The 20496-nt window shown below is 39.1% G+C and overlaps 1 protein-coding gene across 1 annotated transcript in view; it reads left to right on the forward strand.

The window, feature by feature from the left end:
* Positions 1–20496, forward strand: part of LOC104545613 (triple functional domain protein-like) — a gene marked incomplete at its 3' end in the record, with an annotated part of 50414 nt that overhangs the window by 8872 nt on the left and 21046 nt on the right. The window contains exons 3-7 of the mRNA XM_010190800.1: positions 2013–2127; positions 4689–4881; positions 5546–6058; positions 9046–9168; positions 19802–19993. Of these exons, the coding sequence (XP_010189102.1) occupies positions 2013–2127; positions 4689–4881; positions 5546–6058; positions 9046–9168; positions 19802–19993 (1136 nt within the window). The remainder of the gene's footprint in view (positions 1–2012; positions 2128–4688; positions 4882–5545; positions 6059–9045; positions 9169–19801; positions 19994–20496) is intronic.

The raw sequence follows: 20496 nt of genomic DNA on the forward strand, positions 1-20496 counted from the left end.
TTCTTCAATACTCGTCTGTACCTGAAATTTGCATGACAATTTTTGTCTTCAACATACAAAAATTTCAGAATATGATTTATCAGAAATGTAAGCACCATACTTTAAGTAAGAGTTTTCTCTGTGGTGTATGTGGAGCTGGGAGCCAACTGAAGTGTCATCCAAAATGACATAAAGAATACAGGTTTCTTTCCTCTGCCATGTTGAAAATTTGCATGATACAGGCGTTGCTGTGTGGGAAAGGCCCGAAGGACTGATCTGAGGTGACTGCATGTAACAAGGAATTTGTTTAAAACACGTGAAGAGTGTTAAAGACGTTTCAGCATATGCTATTGTCTGCTAGCTGCTGCTTTTGAAGGAATTTCTACCCTGAGCAATCAAGCACTTTTTCTGGGGGGTTGCAAGTAGTAGTGTTTTCTAATTGAAACCTGTTTTTTTTTCGTATTTGTAGCTGATGGCTGAGGAGAGGAGTAAGAGCTGCAGCAGACTTTCAGCTTAATGTGATAGCTTTGAATCCCAGTGATCACTGGAGCTGAGCGGAGGCATGGGCTGCTGCACTCCCAGTCTTGTCATTTATCCTTCCTCTCTCTTGAGGTTTCTGTCTTGTTTTTATCCTGCCACTTGCTATGCTAAAATCCTCAAAGCTCCCTGTTTGGCAAGTGGGTCAGGGTGGTCAAGACCAGACTTGCATCTCTCCATTAGAATGAGACAACTCAGTTGTTTTGCATGTCCCACTTAAGACAGTCATGAAATATAAGAATATGAATTTCCTTTTAAGTTTTATCATTCTGTAAAGCTGAAATGCCAGAAACTTAAATTTGCTTTTGCCTTTTCTGTGTTTCATTTGGTGCCTCATGGGGAACACATCCAGTGCAGACAATTCCTGGAGACCTTGACAACCTGGCTTAGTGACTCAAGCAAGCACACTCAGATTGTGGTGGGAAGGATATGGATACATATTTGAGTGACTGGTTTTATTTGTTTGCTTTTGGCCTTCATTTTGAAGGGATTTTTTTAAAAAACTTTGTTTCAGTAACATGGATTTACAATGCAAAATCATTCAGGACAGAGGATACTGTTTTTCTGCGTTTCCATGGGACAGGAGAAAACAGTCCACACATCTGTGGTTGAGAACATATATGTGAAATTTAGCTTGTAGGAATGTGTCTGTTCTTATACAAGTGTTGATAGAGGCAGCCTACTGACTTGAATTTAGCATTTAGTTATAGTAATATTTTGTTGTCACTAGCAATGAGTTGGATATAAAATTACATTTTAATGTTCAACTACAGTAAGTCTGGCAATGTAATGAGTATGAATACTCAAAGTCAGATTTTGTTGTAGTGAGTGGATTCAGAATTTCCTTATTTTGCATTGCTAAAAGAATTAAAAGCTATAATCTGATAATTCAGAATCTGCATATCAGAACAGGGTGAAAATATAAATTTAAATGCTTAAATAGTATCCACCAACTCATCTTGCATATGCATTGGGTGTGAAATACTATACACCTAATCTCTGTGATAGAAATGAAGTTAACACTGAGTATCCTCTAAATATTTGCCTACAAAGTAACATAACTCTATATGTAATTATATGTATATGTCATATATCATATGTATACGTAAATAATGTACAATTGGTGATTAAAAAATTAAACACAACAAAGCACCATTGCTGGAGACTTCACGCTGCCAGTCAAACTTGAATGTGACTGTAATGTGTAAGTGTAATGCTATGATTATTCTTTGTTTCAATTTTTTTGACAGATACTTCTTCATCGTAGGAATTGTGGCAATATGCTTATTGATACTCCTGAAATTCAGTTTTAAACTGCTCTCTAAGTGACAGTGTTGGCATTTAAGTTGAAATAATTTTTTTTTAAAGTGGATATTCATGCAACAGTGTAAGACTTAGTTTTTCCAAAAGCATTCTGCAGATTAGTTTTGCAAACCCAAATGGTGTTATGCTGTGGGTTGGTTTTTTAAAATTTTTTATTTATTACTATTTTTCAGGTGGCAGAGATAAGCGTGGAGGTCCCATTCTAACGTTTCCAGCTCGTAGTAATCATGATAGAATACGGCAAGAAGACCTTAGAAGACTAATTTCATATCTAGCGTGTATTCCTAGGTAAGTGATGGTCACTTGATAAGTTCTGAAGCTATAGAACAAAATAAATGGATTATATTGCCGTACATGCACATTGTAGAATACTGAGCAGGTTAAGAAAATTAGCAATTTCATATGAAGTTCTGTCAGTTACTGTTTTCAGACTGCTTTTTTATAAAAGACCTAAATAATTACTCTGCCCTGTAGAAGGAAGGCTGTTGGCAGGACAATGGGTGTGCTTTAGCTGGAAGTAGGTTGTGTGGAAATAGCACTGTCATGCCATGTTGCTGTGAACATATTGAAGATTGCAAATACAACTGAAAGGCTTTCAGTGCATCAGCAATTAGAAACATGCTGGTCATCATTCACAGTACTCCTTGTGTGGACTGAGGTCAGCACAACACTCTTGTTACTTGTGTTAGATAAGTTACAGTATCCTGATATAGTACAGGAATAACTAGGAGAGAGATACATAATATTGCTTGTCTAGGTCTCTGGTAAACCTGTGGAGAGCTGTTTAGCATCAATAGATTTAAAATAAAAAGTTGGTGCAAGTTTTTGTGTCTCTGCAAGTATGGCAAAGCTTTGAGAATAATAGGAACTTTATTAAAAAACTTTCATACAAGTCATGTTTTAAGGACTGGTCACACAACTGTTGCTAATTAAGAACTCCCAGTTGGTACAAATAGCCCCACGCAGTTGGTCTGTTAATTAGTTATTGCAGTACTGTTATTCTAGGTGGCTGAAGATTCAGAGGAATCCGTTGTTTGGCAAGAGATCTAAACACTTAAGGTGATTCAGTCTCACAATTTTAATGATGTATTTGATTTAAAAATACTGCTAAATTTAAGTCATCAGTGTTGACTGGACCAGGTATTAGTGCAGGTATTACCTAACAGATGACCTTGGGTGGCTAAAGCCTCCCACAACAGTTTTTGTGATCCTTGGCCAAAAGAGATTAATCCTTTGTCAGATAATTAAATATCATCCGCCACATGGCAGGAGGACACGTCTGCATCATACCACATGATGAGGGGCTGCTTTGTACACCCGAGTAGATGAGTAGACGTATGCTTTGTGAGTTAGTAGCAAGTAGTCCTCGCACAATGGTCAGTTTGTGTGGTAGGGTAGGGATGGGCTGAGCAGTGCTTGTATAATATTATGCAGCTTTTCAATAATGTGTGTATCTTTCCAGTAGTTGCTTTTGTCCTTTAACCCCGTGAGGCTGTTAGGAAACTTTTTCACGTGATCAGAAAATTGTACGTTGTAACCTATGTGTATTCTAAGGTAGTAAATTTTAATGTATTTTCCTGCCACCATTACCATTTTTGGCATTCCTGGGAGCAGGTGGAACAGCCAGTGTTTTATCTTGATAAACTTTTTTAAATGGTGTGAGTTCCTCTCCTCCGCAACCCACTTCCCCTCAAAAAAACCCACAAAATCCAAACAACTTTAAAAATACCTCCTCCTCTAAGGAACATGTATTACCACTTCTTTCAGAAGCTTTTCTGCTCTCCTGCATCAGTCGTAAAGTCATCTTTCTGCAGTGTGACCAGTGAGACTGTGTGAAGTATGCCAGTGAAGCTTCCCTACTCCTTGCACACTCTTAAAACCTCACCACATGAACTCCAGAATTGCATTTACATTAGTCACATCCCTGAAAATGACTCATGCACTCAAACAATGGCTATTTGGTCCCTTTTGGTAGTCTATTGGCTGTGACACGTTGATTTTGAAATATTTTACTTTTCCATGTTAAAAGGGTCACGTAGGAAATTCTACTGGAACAAAATCAAAATTTCTGGTGGTGGTGGTGATTGCTGCTTTTGAGCAGTGGAAAGCATTAAGCATGCAAAAAGTATTGATGAAAAGAAATTAAATCTGTCATTCTCAGAAGAGTTGCCAGAGAATTTGAGTGTAAGGTCTGTCGACTTTTGGACAGCAAGATTGAGCTCAATTTTTTTAGGTACAGGTTGATGCGGTTTTCTTCACAGCCGTGAAATGCTTTCTTATCCATTAACTATCCACAAATCAATCCTGGTACAGGAGGAATTCTCCATAAAGGTTTTATTTTTCCCTCTACGAAGTAATACTCTTTAACTCTCATACAATATGGGACTAGATCTGAGACAGTTTTAAAAAGTTGTGGAAGTGGTAGGTAAGAACAATATGCCATCTTCTGTCTTTTAGAGGAACCTCTTAGTCATTGCGAAGGCATGAATATTATCAGCGTGTGTGTGTGTTCTGAAGAGTCAATTGTAAATTGCTGCTTCAGTAAGTGGTGTGTTTAAGGGGAAGAAGAAACAAGACTGGAAGATGAATCATCATTAATATAAATAATGAAAATGAAAGAGGAGATAAAGGCAGATTATCAAATCAGCAACAAGTGTAAAGCTAGTTTTGCAGAGGGGTGAGAAGCTTCCTGAGAGGTTCATGTGATCTGCTCTATGTGTTAGCTCGTCAGCAGTGAAACCCTAGGGTATGACAGCTGAGGAGACCACGTTAGTTAGACAGTGTAGTGCAGTAGAGTGCTGTGATTAAAGTTGTAATGCTTGCTTGATAACCTTTTCTTTTTTCTGCAGTGAGGAAGTATGTAAACGAGGATTCACCGTCATTGTAGATATGCGTGGGTCAAAATGGGACTCCATAAAGCCTCTGCTGAAGATTTTACAGGAATCCTTTCCATGTTGTATTCATGTTGCACTGATAATCAAGCCAGACAATTTCTGGCAGAAACAGAGGACTAACTTTGGCAGCTCTAAGTTTGAGTTTGAGGTAATTTCCACTACAGTATACAAATTTACATTTATTTCATGGTTTTCAATGTGCTCACTACTGATCAGTATCTTGAAAACTCAGATAAATTATGTTCTGCATGAGAGAAGGGGTACGTTAGCCCAGTGGTGCTAGACGGAATGGAGTTTTCTTCATGTACTTAGACTAGGTCGTTTTGCATGTTGTCATTTATATTCTTTTTCTGCATGAGCTTGAGAATGATGGAATTAGGGTTTTACCCCTAATAGTAAAAAGCTGGGTTTCATCTGTTTGTTTTCTTGGTCTACACTGGGGTAGTCATGGTATCACCAGCATCCTGTGCAGGGGAAAGCAGCCAGCTGAACCTTGCCGTTATCCTCCTGCTGCTTTACAATACACAAAGTAGTGTACTATTACAAAACAGTAGTCAAAAGAGTGGTTACTGTTTTCTCCTTAAGTGTAGCGAGGTAAGAAAGAAATAAAATATTTCTCTCATTTGAGGAAAAACCTGCATGACAGGAGGCTGATCAGAACTGATATTTGATAAGAAGTGTATGAGAAAAGTTAAGTCACGTGGACTTCATGAGCAAAATTATCAACTCTTAACATGGGAAAACAAAAACTTGAAAGAAAATTTCAAATTCATTTTAGTAACAGCATTTTTAAATTTTCATTTTTGTTTTAGACAAATATGGTGTCTCTGGAAGGCCTTACCAAAGTAGTTGATCCTTCTCAGCTAACCCCAGAATTTGATGGCTGTTTGGAGTACAACCATGAGGAGTGGATAGAAATCAGAGTTGCCTTTGAGGACTACATTAGCAATGCAACCCATATGCTGTCCAGGCTGGAGGAACTGCAAGATATATTGTCAAAAAAGGAAATGCCTCAGGACCTGGAAGGTGCTCGCAATATGATAGAGGAGCATTCACAATTAAAGAAGAAAGTCATTAAGGCCCCCATCGAGGACCTTGATGTGGAAGGACAAAAGCTGCTCCAGCGGATACAGAGCAGCGATAGCTTCCCCAAAAAGAACTCTGGGTCAGGGAATGCAGACTTACAGAACCTTTTACCCAAAGTATCCACCATGCTGGACAGGCTGCACTCAACACGGCAGCATCTGCATCAGATGTGGCATGTGCGGAAATTGAAATTGGACCAATGCTTTCAGCTCAGGCTGTTTGAGCAGGATGCTGAAAAGGTAAGGGGGTGGGGGAGGGGAATAAAAACGGATGCTGCCATTGGCAGGAGCAAAGCTTGATGGACTTGAAAGAGGTACCAGGGATAACTGCAAATAGTAATTTTTGTCTTTATTCACTAGCCTTTTAATGAGAAATAAAGGATTTCTTGTTTGAGAGTGACTCTTAGTCTTCTGGAGTAAAGAGGTTGGGGTAGTAGTTCTAGGCAGTAAAGAACACAGGTAGCTCTCACCGAAGAAAATTTTAAGTGGTAGTGACTTTAAAGGTTTTGCTTAGGTAAGTTTTTCTTCCAGACAGGTGCTTTTGCATGCATCAAGTAAAGATAAATACTGTATACTTTATAAATACAGATGATTAAGGACTGCATCTGTCTCTTTTTGAGCGACCCTCAGGATTTGAGTGACAGGCAGTTGACGAACTTTGAAGAGGCTGACATTGGGAACTGCTTCATTGATGTAGGATTTAAAGTCCCAGGCTAAAAACTGATGTATCTCTTCTGACAGTGCATATGTTACTAACAGGGGACTGAGTGATCTCACAATGTTTCAGGCTAATCAGTCCCTTCAAATGAGAAAGCCCTTGATTGTCATGGAATCTGAAGAGGAAATATGGCAGACAGTGCACTTTTAGATGAGCTCAAATAAGGTCTGTTTTCCTATAGGATGATTTTGCAATCAGTTATTATTAACATGTTACCATGAAACAAATAACTTCAAGGAAGTGCCCTCCAGCATTGGTCATAAGCAGATGCATGGTGAACAGTAAAAACAAAGCAAACACATATAATACTTCTCCTTCCTCCTCCTTCCTCTGTTTTCTTCCCCTGTACTTTCCCTTACCCCAATCATTTCAGCTCACGGACTTTCTCTACACTACTCTTAATGTTTTCTGCTGTGTTTTAAAAAGAAATACTTTTTTAAAAGTACCATTTAAAGTAAGTGTTTACTGAATGGTATAGCTGAAAATAATAGGGGCATGTAAAGAACTGAAAAAAAATCTGTCAAGTGAATTTAGAGTTATAAAATTATTTAGAAAAATGTCAAGCTGTTGGTCTAATATTGCTCTTTCGGCCCTGAAATTATTTTTAGCAACCTTTCAGTCACTTAATTGCATCATTTATTACTCTTTATTACAGCATGAACTAAAGGTACTTTGATAATGCTTATGTGGTATTGAAAGATATATTCTTCATTTACTCATCTAAATTTGCCTACATATCTTGTGTTTTGAGAAACTTCTTGTGAAATACTCAAGCCTGTGGGGTTGCTCTCTGTCCTGCCATGTGGTTGCATAAGCTCTTCTCTCTGTTTTCTAGGTTTCTGATTCTAAGAATAAGTCTATATTAAATTAATGCATCTTTCTTTCAAAATAGAGGGAAATGTTATGCACCTCAAATTGGGGTTGACAGCAGCTAGCATACCTAGGACTTTATTCTCTCATCAACCAGTAGAAAAAGATTAAAAAGAAGGTTTGTGTGGTATCTAAAATCATTTGTGGATTAAGGTGCTTGCCTTAATCCATTTGCAGCCCTTATTTCACTGCTGGTGTCAGATTAGATTTCATAGCTCAGGGCTTCTTCATTAGTGTATGTCTATGTGGTTTAGTCAGGTGTGGGAAAGGGCTGGATCTGTGTTGGAAAAATAAAGTGTATTGGATGGGGAGAAAGAAATACATTTGTTTTGGAGGACTTGCATAACTCTTTGTGCAAGAAATCTGGGCTGGTGTGGAATAGAAGGCAAGAAAGAGGTGAGGTGGGAGGGAATCTGATTGGAATTGCCCTGTGGGTATTTGAAGGCAGCTAAGTCAGACTACCTAGAGAAAGGTGATTGCAAGCATGACCAGTGCCTACTTTGAATAATGTTCTAACACATCTTCACAGTAGTCTAAATAAGAAACTGAAAATGTTAGGATCAGCTCTCGAAGCTCTTTAAACTTTTGTTTGTTTGCAGTCCTTATCATGTTGTGCTCAACTTAAAATTTGATTTGTTGTGTACCTGGGTGGAATGATGGATTTGATAATGCTCTGTTATTTAAAGATCTTCTAAAATATGCTGAGTACTTATGTTGCTACCATTTTTTTTTTCTGAATAATCATTTTCAGCTTATCCAGAGAGTAGGTGGGTCTTTTGAATTGAGAGATAGTGAAGATTTCAAGCCACTGCGAGGATGGGGAGTGGTGTGTGTTAAACTTAGCTTTTTGCTGTGTTGCTTGGCCTTTGAAAAATTTGTCATCCAGTGCTGCTGTTCACATACCTATGTACCTCCACTGATGGTCATTGACAGATAAGGTCTTACCTAAAATTTGTTTGAATCTTAAAATACTTTAAAAAATGCACCAAAACCAAACCAACCAAACAAAAAACCCAACCCCAACCATAAGAATAAATGTATTTAATGACTGTTCTTAAACTTATCTGGAAGAAGGTAATGTGTAACTGTGCTCAAATACAGTTTTTTAAAAATTGTTCAGCAACAGAAAAGTTGTTTTCAAATCTGCTGTAAAGTTATGAACTAAAAATCTTAAACTTGCTGCTGAAGTACTTGATCAGCAAGAATGAATTTATATTTAATTTCCATGAGTTGCCATTTTCATTCTAAATTACTAAACTGCTGACATCATGAAATACTGACACTAAAGTAAGTACAAGCTTGGTAACTCAGGGCTGTGCTCCAAACCTGTTTGTTTACTATGACTTCTTTGTAGTAGTGAAGTTTATGATTTTGTGACTATGACTGTACTGTAGCTTGTTGAGATGAAAAACTATAGTAAAGATTTAACAGTCTCAGCTGTTTGGTCCCAAAAATCGGATTTCAGCAGTGATTTTGTTAAAATGTATAGTAACTTAAAATGGAAAGAGCGTCAGTGTTAATTTTTGTGGCCTTAGACTGTTTCTGTCTTCTGTGTTCACAGATTTCTCATGTTACTTGTCTGTGATTTCTGCCACAACACACTAGTGATTTGTTTTCTTTCCTTAATATTTTCTTGTAGATGTTTGACTGGATCACACACAACAAAGGTCTGTTTCTGAACAGCTACACAGAGATTGGAACCAGTCACCCCCACGCGATGGAGCTTCAGACACAGCACAATCACTTTGCCATGAACTGTATGGTAAGAACAGGCCTCACTTCACAGCACTGACATGATGTCTATTTGTTAAGGTATAATTCGTAAATCATACGCATAAGTCATTCCTTCTGTTACATATAGGGCAAATTTGTATTTGAGCAGTGAAATTACGAAACACAAAGGAGGAAAATAGAGGGTGGCCAACTACAGAGGTACTGCGATCAAGCAACAAAGTTATTTTGACCAATAGCAGTATTCAACAAAACCTTGACACTTCTCAAATATAAACATCCGAACTTCTACAACCTGGGATGTGTGTTTGAGTACTGCTTTGAGTCTTTTAGGAAATTTCAGGGAATCATGTAATATGGAATTTAACACTCTATACAGAAAGAAATAGCTCTCAGGATCTTCTGAATAGATTGCAACTCAGACAAAAAGCTCTGAGAAGTAGTGATCAGTAGCCGAGCCTGGTATAATAATTTTCCCTGTTTTTAAGAAGACACACTTCTCATTTCTGGCATAGTAGAATGGAGCTAAACAAAACAATTTTTTGTCAAATATGATCTTAGGATGAGCTACGAGTAGCCTGTAATTAAAAATTTGTATTTTAACTGACGGTGAGTGAAAGCTGCTGATTTTCAGTTTCATAAATTCTTGTTCTGACATGGGGACTAAATTCTCAAGTGTATTTTAGGTCCTTTTCAATAAGCAGATTGGAGGTGTTTAAATACCTTTGAGAGTCTGGGCCTAAATCCAGTCCCTGGCTGTCCTCTCAGTAAAGGAAGAACACTACCACTCTTGTTAGAAATTAACATCCGTGGCAGTCCAGAGATGGGAATTGAATTCAATATGGTTGAAACAATTGACTCTTGAAAGAGAGTGTTTTTGTAGGACAAAACTGCTACTTGTGGAAAGAGAGAATGGCAAAGTAAACTAACCTACATTAAATATCTTTTGAAATCAGGGATGGACTAGTAAGGCAGCTCTTGTGTGTGGTATTGCTAGAGTTAAGGCAATTGGAGGTATGAGCAGGGAAAGGTACATTTTCTTCTTTTGCAACTCTGCTATGTTTGCAAAAGTTTTAAAAAATAAAAATCTATATGAACTTTTTGAAAAGAGAAAAAGAAATGCTGGCAAACATAAGTTATGGGACATCATATATGGGTGTAACTTTGGCCATTAGGTTTGGAAGGTGTAGGTTCACTCCACAGGCACGGGGAATTGCTCCTTTACGGAGTACCTCATTGCTGTTGCTCATTGCTCTGCATATAAACTAGAGCAGAAAGAAACTCACAGAAGTTCAGTAGGAGTCGTTGACATGACTTCTGGAGCTTAGTAATTTTGGATGGCCTTCCAGGCAATTCTTGGGCTTGTACTCTAAAGGTTAAATTCTTCTTCTGTAAGCCTGTTGTGGTATTAGTCACTGTTGTCCTCTTTTCTTCAAATTGGATGGCTTTCCCCCCCCACCTCCTTCCATACTGTTCAGATGCTGTCAACAGTACGAAACACTTGAGTGGTGTAGTATAATCTGTCCTGTTCTGTTTAGTTAGTCCTGCTGTTAGTCTTTTTCTGTTAATCTCCATTTTGCCTGTAGTAATCATATGTGTTAATTACAGAGGACTTTTTCTCAGCCTGTACAATGTTTTCTTGAAGCATGCAAGGAGCAGCTTAAATCTGGGGCAAATTAAACAGCCCAGATATTCAAGAAAGGAAAAACAAGCTGCAGTTTTTTGATGTTTCTGTAGCGTAGTCCCAAAGAAAAGAGGTTCTTTGGCACAGAATAGGAAAATAAAAATTCAAACTGACCACTCCCTGGTTTTGATTTAAGCAGCATTCAGGTTTTCTGGGGTTTATTTGGTTCAATGGCAAAAGCCTTACATGTAGATTAGGGAGAAAAATTAGACTGAATGTGGTATGAAAAAAAAATGAAGTGAGCTGATTTAATTTGGATAGGCCTTATTTTTTGTTAGATTTTAACTGGAAAAATGTCGGATGATGTTAACTCCTGCAAGCGTGTTCAGCTTCTCCCTTCACAAACACTCTGTGCTGTTTGTCCACTGTTCCTGTCAGTGTAACTCTGCAGTAATCAGAGTTGATTTAAGATCACTTACCTGAATGCTTTGACACTAGAGATGGAATTTAACTTTTAACCCATCTACAGCCATGCAAATGTATTCAATTGGATGAGGTAGAAGAAGGAAGAGTTACAACTACATATTAGGTTTATTATTATATGCAGGAGAATTTGAAGGCTTATTTTGAACGCCCTAGTTGGACCCTCACAGATGTTGCTTTCTAGGCAGTTTCCTTAGGCTTACTTTAGATGAGGAAGGGCTGTTCAAAGAATAAATGCTGCCCAAGCAGCTAAATGCAACCTCTTGCACTTGGTCACAGCTTAACCCTGATAATTGATGTTGCAGCTGCTTTTCTCAATACATTCTGGTTGCTGCAGGGCGCATGCTCCCTTCACAGCAGGTGCTACCCTCTGTCAATAGCTGGCTCTCCCATCTCCCCTTCCTTCCCGAGTAGCAGCTTGGCTTTCTGCAAGGTCCAGGAGGGCAGTTTCTGCAGCTGCTTATGCCATACTCGGGTGGGAAAGACTGACGGCCTTTGGGCGAGATGCCAAAATTTTAATCCAGCCTTCCAGTCTGAAATGAGCCACCTGAATGTAAACCATGGTGAAAGCTACTTAGTTCCTGTCATAAACAGGAGTTAGTTAGATCAAAGACAAAGAGGATTTGGTGAGTATTTCTTTTTTCCTTGTAATGGCTTTCTGCCATTTTTAGAATTCAGTTTTCAGTGTTGCAACACAAAGTAGCTGGAAGTTGAAATCAAATGTTGTAAAACAAATAGGTATGGAATACATTGGGGGAGTGAATTTAACTACTTTCAGTAATTGCATTAGCAAGTAATATGTCTAGGAATCTTGTGTGTTCTGTATGTGATAGGCTCATGTGGTTGCACTTCAAGGTAACGGGAATAAGTTCATGAAGGTCTTAAGCTTAATACGCAGACTGATTCTCATTGCAGTGAAACTGTTGGAGAGAAAGCAGTGATGCACATTGAAGATGGACATTTATTTGGTTACCACTGCTTAACACACAGGTTTATGTGGCTGCTGTCTGAAAGATAGTTCACATGTGCAGCTGTAGGTATGTGACCTGCTATTACTGAAGCCATGAGGCTGTGCACTGATAAATGTCAAGGCTGCATCTTTACAGAGCAAGCAGATCCTATCTTTCCTAACTGTGTGGAAGAATGAACTCATGATTCTTTTATCTAAAGATGAGGATGGTTTTTCAGTATCATTTAAAAGGCCTGCTTTCAGCAACAGTAAATTGCTGTTGTCAAGTCCTGAGATTTATTGGACTTAAGCAATACTCAGTTTCGGCTTGAAGTTCCTCTTCGGGTGCTTCACTTCTCAAAACAAGTTTTTAGTACCTTTTAAGGGATGAACTTTCAAATAGGACATCATAGGAGTTGCAAATAAAAAAAAATTATCTGTCTAGTTTTTGAACTGCAAATACAAAATACCCATGATTATATGCTTAGTCAGTCTTGTATGCAAGAGTGGGAGAGACTGATTCTGCATCTGTCCACTCTTTTTTCTGCTGCTTTCCATGCACTTTCTGTGTCACAAAAGGGAAACAAAAGCAATCATGTGAAATATGGATGAGGATGGTGTTATCTACTCAAATTGTTTCTGCTATTCTTCTTGCTAGAACAAATGGCCTTGCTTTCATTAAAGCCTAATTGTGCCCCTCACTGCACAGGTGAGGGTCAAGATGATTAGAAAGTGACGTAGGCAGAAGGAAGCTTTCCTTGGAGAAAGGGGCATGCTATGACTACTTCTTGTTTTGAGGCTGATAGGTAGCTATGTTTATTAGCCATAATCCAAAAAAAATCTTATGTCAACTGTAAACATATTGCTAAGTTGATTAATACTGTTCTCAGAACAGGCTGTTTGCATATAATAGATGGCTTTATCAAGGTGGTAATCAAATAATTAATATCATCCAAAAAGAGAGTGCCAGAGATGAGCTCTGGTGAGAGTCTGGGAGATTAACGTATGAACACAATGCTTGAATCTCACTGGGTTTACAGAGTTAAAAGTTACAAAGATGACGTACTTGGGTTGGCTTGCTTAAATCCAGCCACAGGGACTGGTACAAGTGTAAACATTAAGAAGGTTAGACGAGGTAAAATCAGCTTAGCTGACAGCTAGTGTGACTTTTTTCTTGTACTAATGATATTTTTCACTTTTGAGCTGCCTTTTATTTGAAATGTGTTTTTGTAACCATACGGGGTTGTCACTTGAGACAGACTTAAGCACCATGTGAATTCTAGACTCCTTTGGGTCCTCTGAGACCTCAGCAAATGAGAGCAAGACCATAGGTTATGAATTGTGCATTCTTCCTTGGATTGCTTTGAAGTGCAGATTTGTAACAAAAGACTGTGCAGAAAGGTGAATAATAGTGAATAAGAGAAATCTTGGGGGAGAACATGTCCATTTTGTATGTTTTTGTTTTTTAGACTAATAGGTTGCTCAAGTGAGGCTTTCAGTCAAAATAAGTAAATAAAATTGGTAAAATCCATTAACTGTCCAACTAGTCTAACATCCTGAATAGACAAGGCAAAAACTCAAAATGAGGATAGGGCAGCAGAGTAGGTAAAATGTGTTCAGTCAGGTTTTTGGTAGTTCTGAATAACCATAGCTTAAGCATACCATGGATTTGTGGATTTTTTTTTTTTTTTTTTGGTCAGACAGAGGTTGTTTTTTGAGTTCATGCCCATAAGGAAATCTTTCTGATGCCAGAGCAGTTAATGCTTAGACACAATGTCTGGATGCGACCAACCTGAGAGGAGACTGAAAAGGCAAAATGAGTTCAGGCTATTTCCGGCTTCTGAGGAGCACCCACGAAGTTGACAAGATGAAATAGAATAGGCTAGATGTGCAACCCTTAAGAAGGCAGAAGCAAATAAACCAGTTTTAAAAAGCAGTCAGCTAGAGGGATGTTCATACAGCAACAAGGATGTTTATGTCATTGGATCATGAACTAAAGGAATAGTGGTATTACTGTGAAGAACTAAATCTTGTTTCACTCTTGATACTTCTTGATGGTGCTGAGCTTAAAATTTGTAAATAATTTGCTTTCATTCAGTTGGTCCCACTAGAGAACTAAGTCCAGTTTAGAGCCCCATACTTAATGTTGTAACGGGAAACATCCAGATGAACATTACATGGCTGTAAAGAGAGGCTGAAGGCATGGACATTTACTTTGAGAAAGTGAAGCTAAGTGAAAAGTAAGAGAGGAAGGAAAGCGGTGTTGGACTATATAGTCTTGCAGTAAGATTCCCCACATCCACCATGAAAAATGAAAGAGAGAACTGATAAATTTGGAGGAAGTTAGAGTGGAATTATATTTCAGTCATTCCACTGCTACTAGCAATGGTTAAATAGTTACCTGAGAATATTTTGAGGATCCTTGTAGTTGAAGACAGGTTAAGCACTTTGCTTAATTGTAGTCTGGACGTTGCTGAGTTTATTTTTTTTTTTCCAAGGGAGGAGATCAAGTGATCCCTTTAGCTATTCTACAGCCCTTATCTTTGAAACTTGGATTCCCAAATTGAGAGTTGTACTGTTGCTGCAGGAGTGAGAATGGAAGAGATTAGAAAACTTTAAAATCATTAAAGCAGGTGTTATTTCATGCATTAATGCTACACCTTGTCTTAGTGGCCATTTGTGAAGTGGAACATGATTTGGGAATGCCATTGCTAAAATATATTCATCACAAACAAATAGTTCAAACTCACTACATTCTGTATAGAGGTGCCAGTTATGATGCTTATAGACCATGTTGCTGAGGTACTTGTTTTTGACACGGAATGCTTAATAGTTTCTGTGTCAGAAAACTACTGTTTGAAATCTTAGCGCTAAACAAACATTTTCTAAATGGGTCTGGGAAAATCAGGAAATAAAATAGAGCCTTCAGGGCATCTGCCAGCTTTATTTTGTATCGAGTGTGATAGAAGTTCAGTTAAGCTGACAGGTTGTCACCTATATTTTCGCCTGTGTACTTACCTTTCAGGCACACACGAAAGAATGACACAGTGCACTGCAGCTTGTATTAGGCTACTAATCTGTGTTGCCTTGCTGAGCAATACTTTTTTGTATGTACACTCACTTTAAGAAATAATTCTGCAATGAGGAGCTTTCCAGATATTGTAAGGTGTCTTTTCAGCTTCTGGCTAAAGGGCATTGTGAGAGAAAATGATTTACTAAATACATTCATGTACTTACTATACATACTGTAATGCAGCAGCTTGAATTGTTCCCTTTTTAGTTTTGTTACAATAGTCATGTAACACAAGGAAAGAAATGCACTATCACGTTAGCCTTTCACTTTTTAGACAGTTGATGCACACTTAGAAGCTGCAAATGTTTCATGCAGATTGTCATGATGTAAATGAGATGGCTGAATAAGTCTTTAACAGTTATTACATGCTAGCCGTTGCTTCTTGAACTAAAACCAGGATGTAGAGCTATGCAATTAATAAGATGTCAGTCCCCGGGGAATGAGCACTGGCTTACTTGGAACAATGCTTCTAAAGCAGTGCACAAAATATGCATTTGTCATATAATACAGTGGCAGTGGACCTGTCTGTCTTTTAGAAAACTGAATAAAACTTGTTAACCTTCAGGGATCAGTTAAAGGCAGTCCAAGTGTAGTGAGCTGCTATTTGAGATTTTCCTTAACTAAATCTGTCTCATTTGGGTCATTTCATTCTAACATACTGAAATGCGACCTTTAGTAGGTACATCAGGTAGTGAGGGATATGGCAGTGGGTGGAAAAATAAAGGTTGAGGTTATTATAAGATTTTTTTTTTTTTTTGAGGATAAGAACATGGTACACGTAGCTTGGAAAGTGTTCAATTGTCAGCGTATTCATTCATATTCATACAGGAGTTATTCTTCCACACTCATGAAGCCAGATTGACATGGGAAAATACATTTTAACCACAGCTCAGTTTTGATTTGTTTAACTGTACATTTATGGTGTCCTGTCCTTCAAATCTAACTGATGTTCCAGAATTTCCAAAATTCCTTTATTATGATGTACAAACAATTCAAATGGCAGTCTAATATAGCCTTTATTCTTTTCTCTTTTGATACATGTTTTTTCATACCACTGCAAAGACCATGTAATGGTTTTCTGGATTAATTTCTTTTGTTTATGCTACATACACTTTAATAGGCCAAAATGCTCTCCAGACTTTTAAATTTTTTTTTAAATGACAGTTCTGTTCCAGTTGTTTGACTGTGCTTAGGAGGAGAGCACAGATAACCTCAAAAATGAAAAGGTAGTATTGTGCAGGGAGGAAAAATGGCCAACTGCTGTGCTCAGTTTATTAAGTGGACCAGCTGAGGTGTAGGCTATGTCAGGTGTGCTCCTGCTTGCATATGTGCATACAGTTACAATTAATAGAGACCTGTGCCAATTACTGCTCAGATGAGTCAGCACAGTGAAGCCTGTAGAAACTACAGTGCTTGCTTGCTCCAGCCAGTCAGTGTCAGGCTCTAGGCAGTGGCTTGATGCCAACAGGTAATGGTAGCACTTTAGATGCTCAGCATCTACATGGCATTGGGTGCCAATGTGCCACCGTTCTCCCCTGACTTCTCTTACTGTCAGGGTTGTAGTCAGATTTTGGCACAGGCTGCTCTTCACATCTCTTAACAGCAATATAACCATACAGTTTTCCATACAGGTTCAGGTTTTGTTGTTATGTCACTTGTTGATCTGTGGCCTTTACTGAGACTTGTTGTAGTCAGCTCTGTTCCCCCTGGCTCACTGGCCTCAGTTCCTCAGCTCTTGACTGGGAAAGGTTGTGATGCTGCTGCTGGCAGGTAGCTAACTGCTCCATGGCATTTCCTGCCTGCTGGCATTCCAGAAAGCACTGCATGGACGAGAGGGAAAAATATTTCACTGCAGAATGTTGAGATTTTAATTATGTTCCTTGTTTTCTTCCCAGCCATTCTGTGTGATAGTGTTTGGCCCCACCAGTAAATTTTTAGGATACAGGCAAGAATGAGTGCAGCTAACAGAAGCAGCCAATGGACACAGCAGTTTTTGCTGCAGTTCGTGCAGAGAGGGCCCGCAACTCCATTCAGAACAGGACTGGATGTCCTCTGCAATGGTGGTGATGTACTCCAGGGCACAGTTCCCAGCTGCTGCTGGACTGACTATCCCTGTAACATCAGAGACCTCAGGCCAGGGGGAGCTCCAGAAGGGAGGACACAGCTCTGAAGGTCCAGGGCTACAGGGAATGCCTGTGGCCTTTAGCCAAGGCTGGGACAGCAGGAGGTGGTTTCCTTGCCTACAGGGGGTGTGCAGTTATTAAGGATCTGTGTCACCAAGTAAAGGAGCTGCAGGAGGAGATCAGTACTCTGCACAGCATCAGAGATAATGAGAAAGATTTACCAGATCTTTTCCAACACTGTAGCTTCAAGAGCCCAAACTACTAACTGTGCTGAAGGGAGTAGGGTCAGGCAGAGTCTGTGCCTGTCGGTCTAGGAAGTGAAGATTCCCATGATGACGAAGGTTGGAAGATAATGACTTCTGGCACTAGGAGGGTTTCTGCTCCACCTGAAGATTTGCAGCTATAGAATAGGTTTACTGACTTCATGACCACTGACAATCTGGGAGCTGTCAAATAAAGCATCTGTGCCATCTGATCTGAGCCTCGCAGGAGCACCAAAAGGAAGAGGCGAGTGATGGTAATGGGAGGCTCGCTTCTGCAGGGGACACCCATATCTGCCAACCTGACTCATTCTCTATGAAAGTTTGCTATCTGCTGGGGGCTTGGATTTGAGACCTTGTGGAAAGACTGCCAAAGCTTGTCCAGCCCTCAGACTATTGCCTCCTGCCTCTCTTGCATGTGAGCACCAGGGATATTGCCAGGGATGACCTGGAAAGTTTCAAGCATGACTACCTGGCTCCAGGGGCAATGGTCAAGGGTAGGGGAGCCCTCATGGTTTTCTTCTTAATCCTGCTCATGAGAGGGTAGATGGATCCTGCAGATCAACAACTGTTTACACAGCTGACGTTGGCAATAGGGTTTTGCTTTCTGCAACTTTTGAGACCCTCTCTTGAGGGTCACGGATTGCTATTTGACTAAGTGGGGCAAAAGTATCTTTGCCAGAAGCTGGACTACCTGATAAGAAGAGCTTTAGGGTAAGAATGATAGGAGAGGAAGAAAACGACCAACAATCAAGTGAGAAGTGGTGGACTGGGTTGACAAGCAAAGGGTCTGCTGTGTTGTGAACAAAAGCGACACTGTAGTCAATAAAACAGGTCTGAGCTGGGGTTGTTCCAAGTGTACACACACAAATTAGAATGTGCCCACAGAATAGCATTATGTGGAAAGCTCTAATTTCCTTTCTGGGAAGTTATGATAACCAAGTTCTCTGAAGTACCTGTGTGGCATTCTTTTGTTGCAAAAGAAGAGGCTGAGAGCTGGGATTGGTTACCGTGGATAAAGAATGCTTAGGAGGGATCTTACATATATTAAAAAAAACAAACTAATGGGAGGGACTAAAGAAGACAGAACCAGACTTTTCTACATGGTATCCAGTAACACAACAAGAGGTAATGGGCCCAAATTGAAATATAAGAAATTCCATTTAAACGTTAAGAATAACTGGAACAGGTTCCCCAGAGAGACTGTGGTCTCTCAGTCCTTAGAGGTTCTCAGAATCCCACTGGACGTGACCCTGAACAACCTGCCCTGATTGAACCTGCTTTGCGTGGAGGGGTTAGACTAGATGATCTTCAACCTCAGCCATCCTGTGATTCTTTCAAGGTGTATGAAAGTCAACCCAATGGAAGTAAGTGTCAACTCAGCATTATATACATGTAGCTCTGGAAGAACTACTCAGTATTGTTTGTTCATACTGAATCAGAATAGGAACAGATTTTAGACACTTTAGGCCAAAAATAGGTATCTGAGCTAAAAGGAAAGAAAACTAAAGTGACTAAGAGACATCACTAAGTAATGCCAGGATGCTAAAGAATCTTTCTGATCTTTGACCCCATTTGTCAAGTTCTCAGTGCTAGCTCTGAGGCAATATAGTGACAGGAAAATAAAAACTGTTGAACTTTTTAGAACTCAGAGTTCTGTATTCTGTTAGCTAAAAAGTAGAAATACTTTCATAAGTTGATGTAAAGATTTGTAGTGATGCTTCACACATACATACCATGGACAGATCAAGTGCTTACTAATTATACTTTGACTTTCCTGTAAAGTGTTTGTCTGAATATCTTGTTGGCTTGAAAATCTGTAAACATTCTTATTGAAGCTGTTGCAAAATATGGCTAGCTTTTCCTCTTGATTGTAATAATGTGTCTTCATATGATACGATTTTGTTTAAGCTGACCATTTACATTAGCTTGAGACTCTCTGGTCATTTCATGTTGTCCTTCTCCTTTGTGGTTAATACAGATAGGCTGTTACATTATACGTCTAGATTCCAAAGTTGGACGTGCACGAAGTTGGCAAATAAAACCAGTCTATTAAGCAGTGCAGTAATAAAGAAGAAGTTTATAGAAGTATGCCTCTATATTTAAGTAGTCTGCTAACTTGCAGTATATTTTTCCTCCTTCTTCTCCATAGAATGTGTACGTAAACATAAACCGCATCATGTCGGTAGCAAATCGCCTGGTCGAGTCTGGCCATTATGCTTCACAGCAAATAAAACAGATTGCAAGTCAGTTGGAGCAAGAATGGAAGGCGTTTGCTGCAGCCTTGGATGAACGTAGCACGTTACTGGATATGTCCTCCATCTTCCATCAGAAAGCTGAACAGGTTAGTGAATGGGGGAGTACCAACAAAAGTTTCAATGCTGGAATGGTGAGTCCGTCCTGTTTGCTTTTGATGTAGACAGAAGTACAAGAGAGTGATTGAAAAGGTCTTCAAGGAAGCCAGAGCCTTCATCTCTGTTGATTTCAGCTGACTTTAAAACAAAAACTTGTTCTCTTCAGGACAGGCCACTGCCATTACCTTCTCCACAAAATGCCTTGCTCATATGAACACAAGGTAGAACTTAGCCAGATTAGAGATATGAATCAAAATGAAGTGCACATAATTGCTTAACTACATGAAGCTTTTAAGCTGAAAGGAAAAAAATTAGTGTAGTCAGTATCAATCTAATGCCTTTCCTACATCCAGAAATCACACACTTGTTCTGTTGTCCGTAGCACACTACCCCCATCAGACCTTGAGTGTCAATGTTTAACTCATAGTAATTGCTTAAAGGAAACTAAGCTGAACTGGCCTGGATGTTGAGAAGAGAATTAACTGTCTTCTGA

Source organism: Mesitornis unicolor, unplaced genomic scaffold (genome assembly GCF_000695765.1).
Source record: "Mesitornis unicolor isolate BGI_N332 unplaced genomic scaffold, ASM69576v1 scaffold5188, whole genome shotgun sequence".
NCBI lineage: Eukaryota > Metazoa > Chordata > Aves > Mesitornithiformes > Mesitornithidae > Mesitornis > Mesitornis unicolor.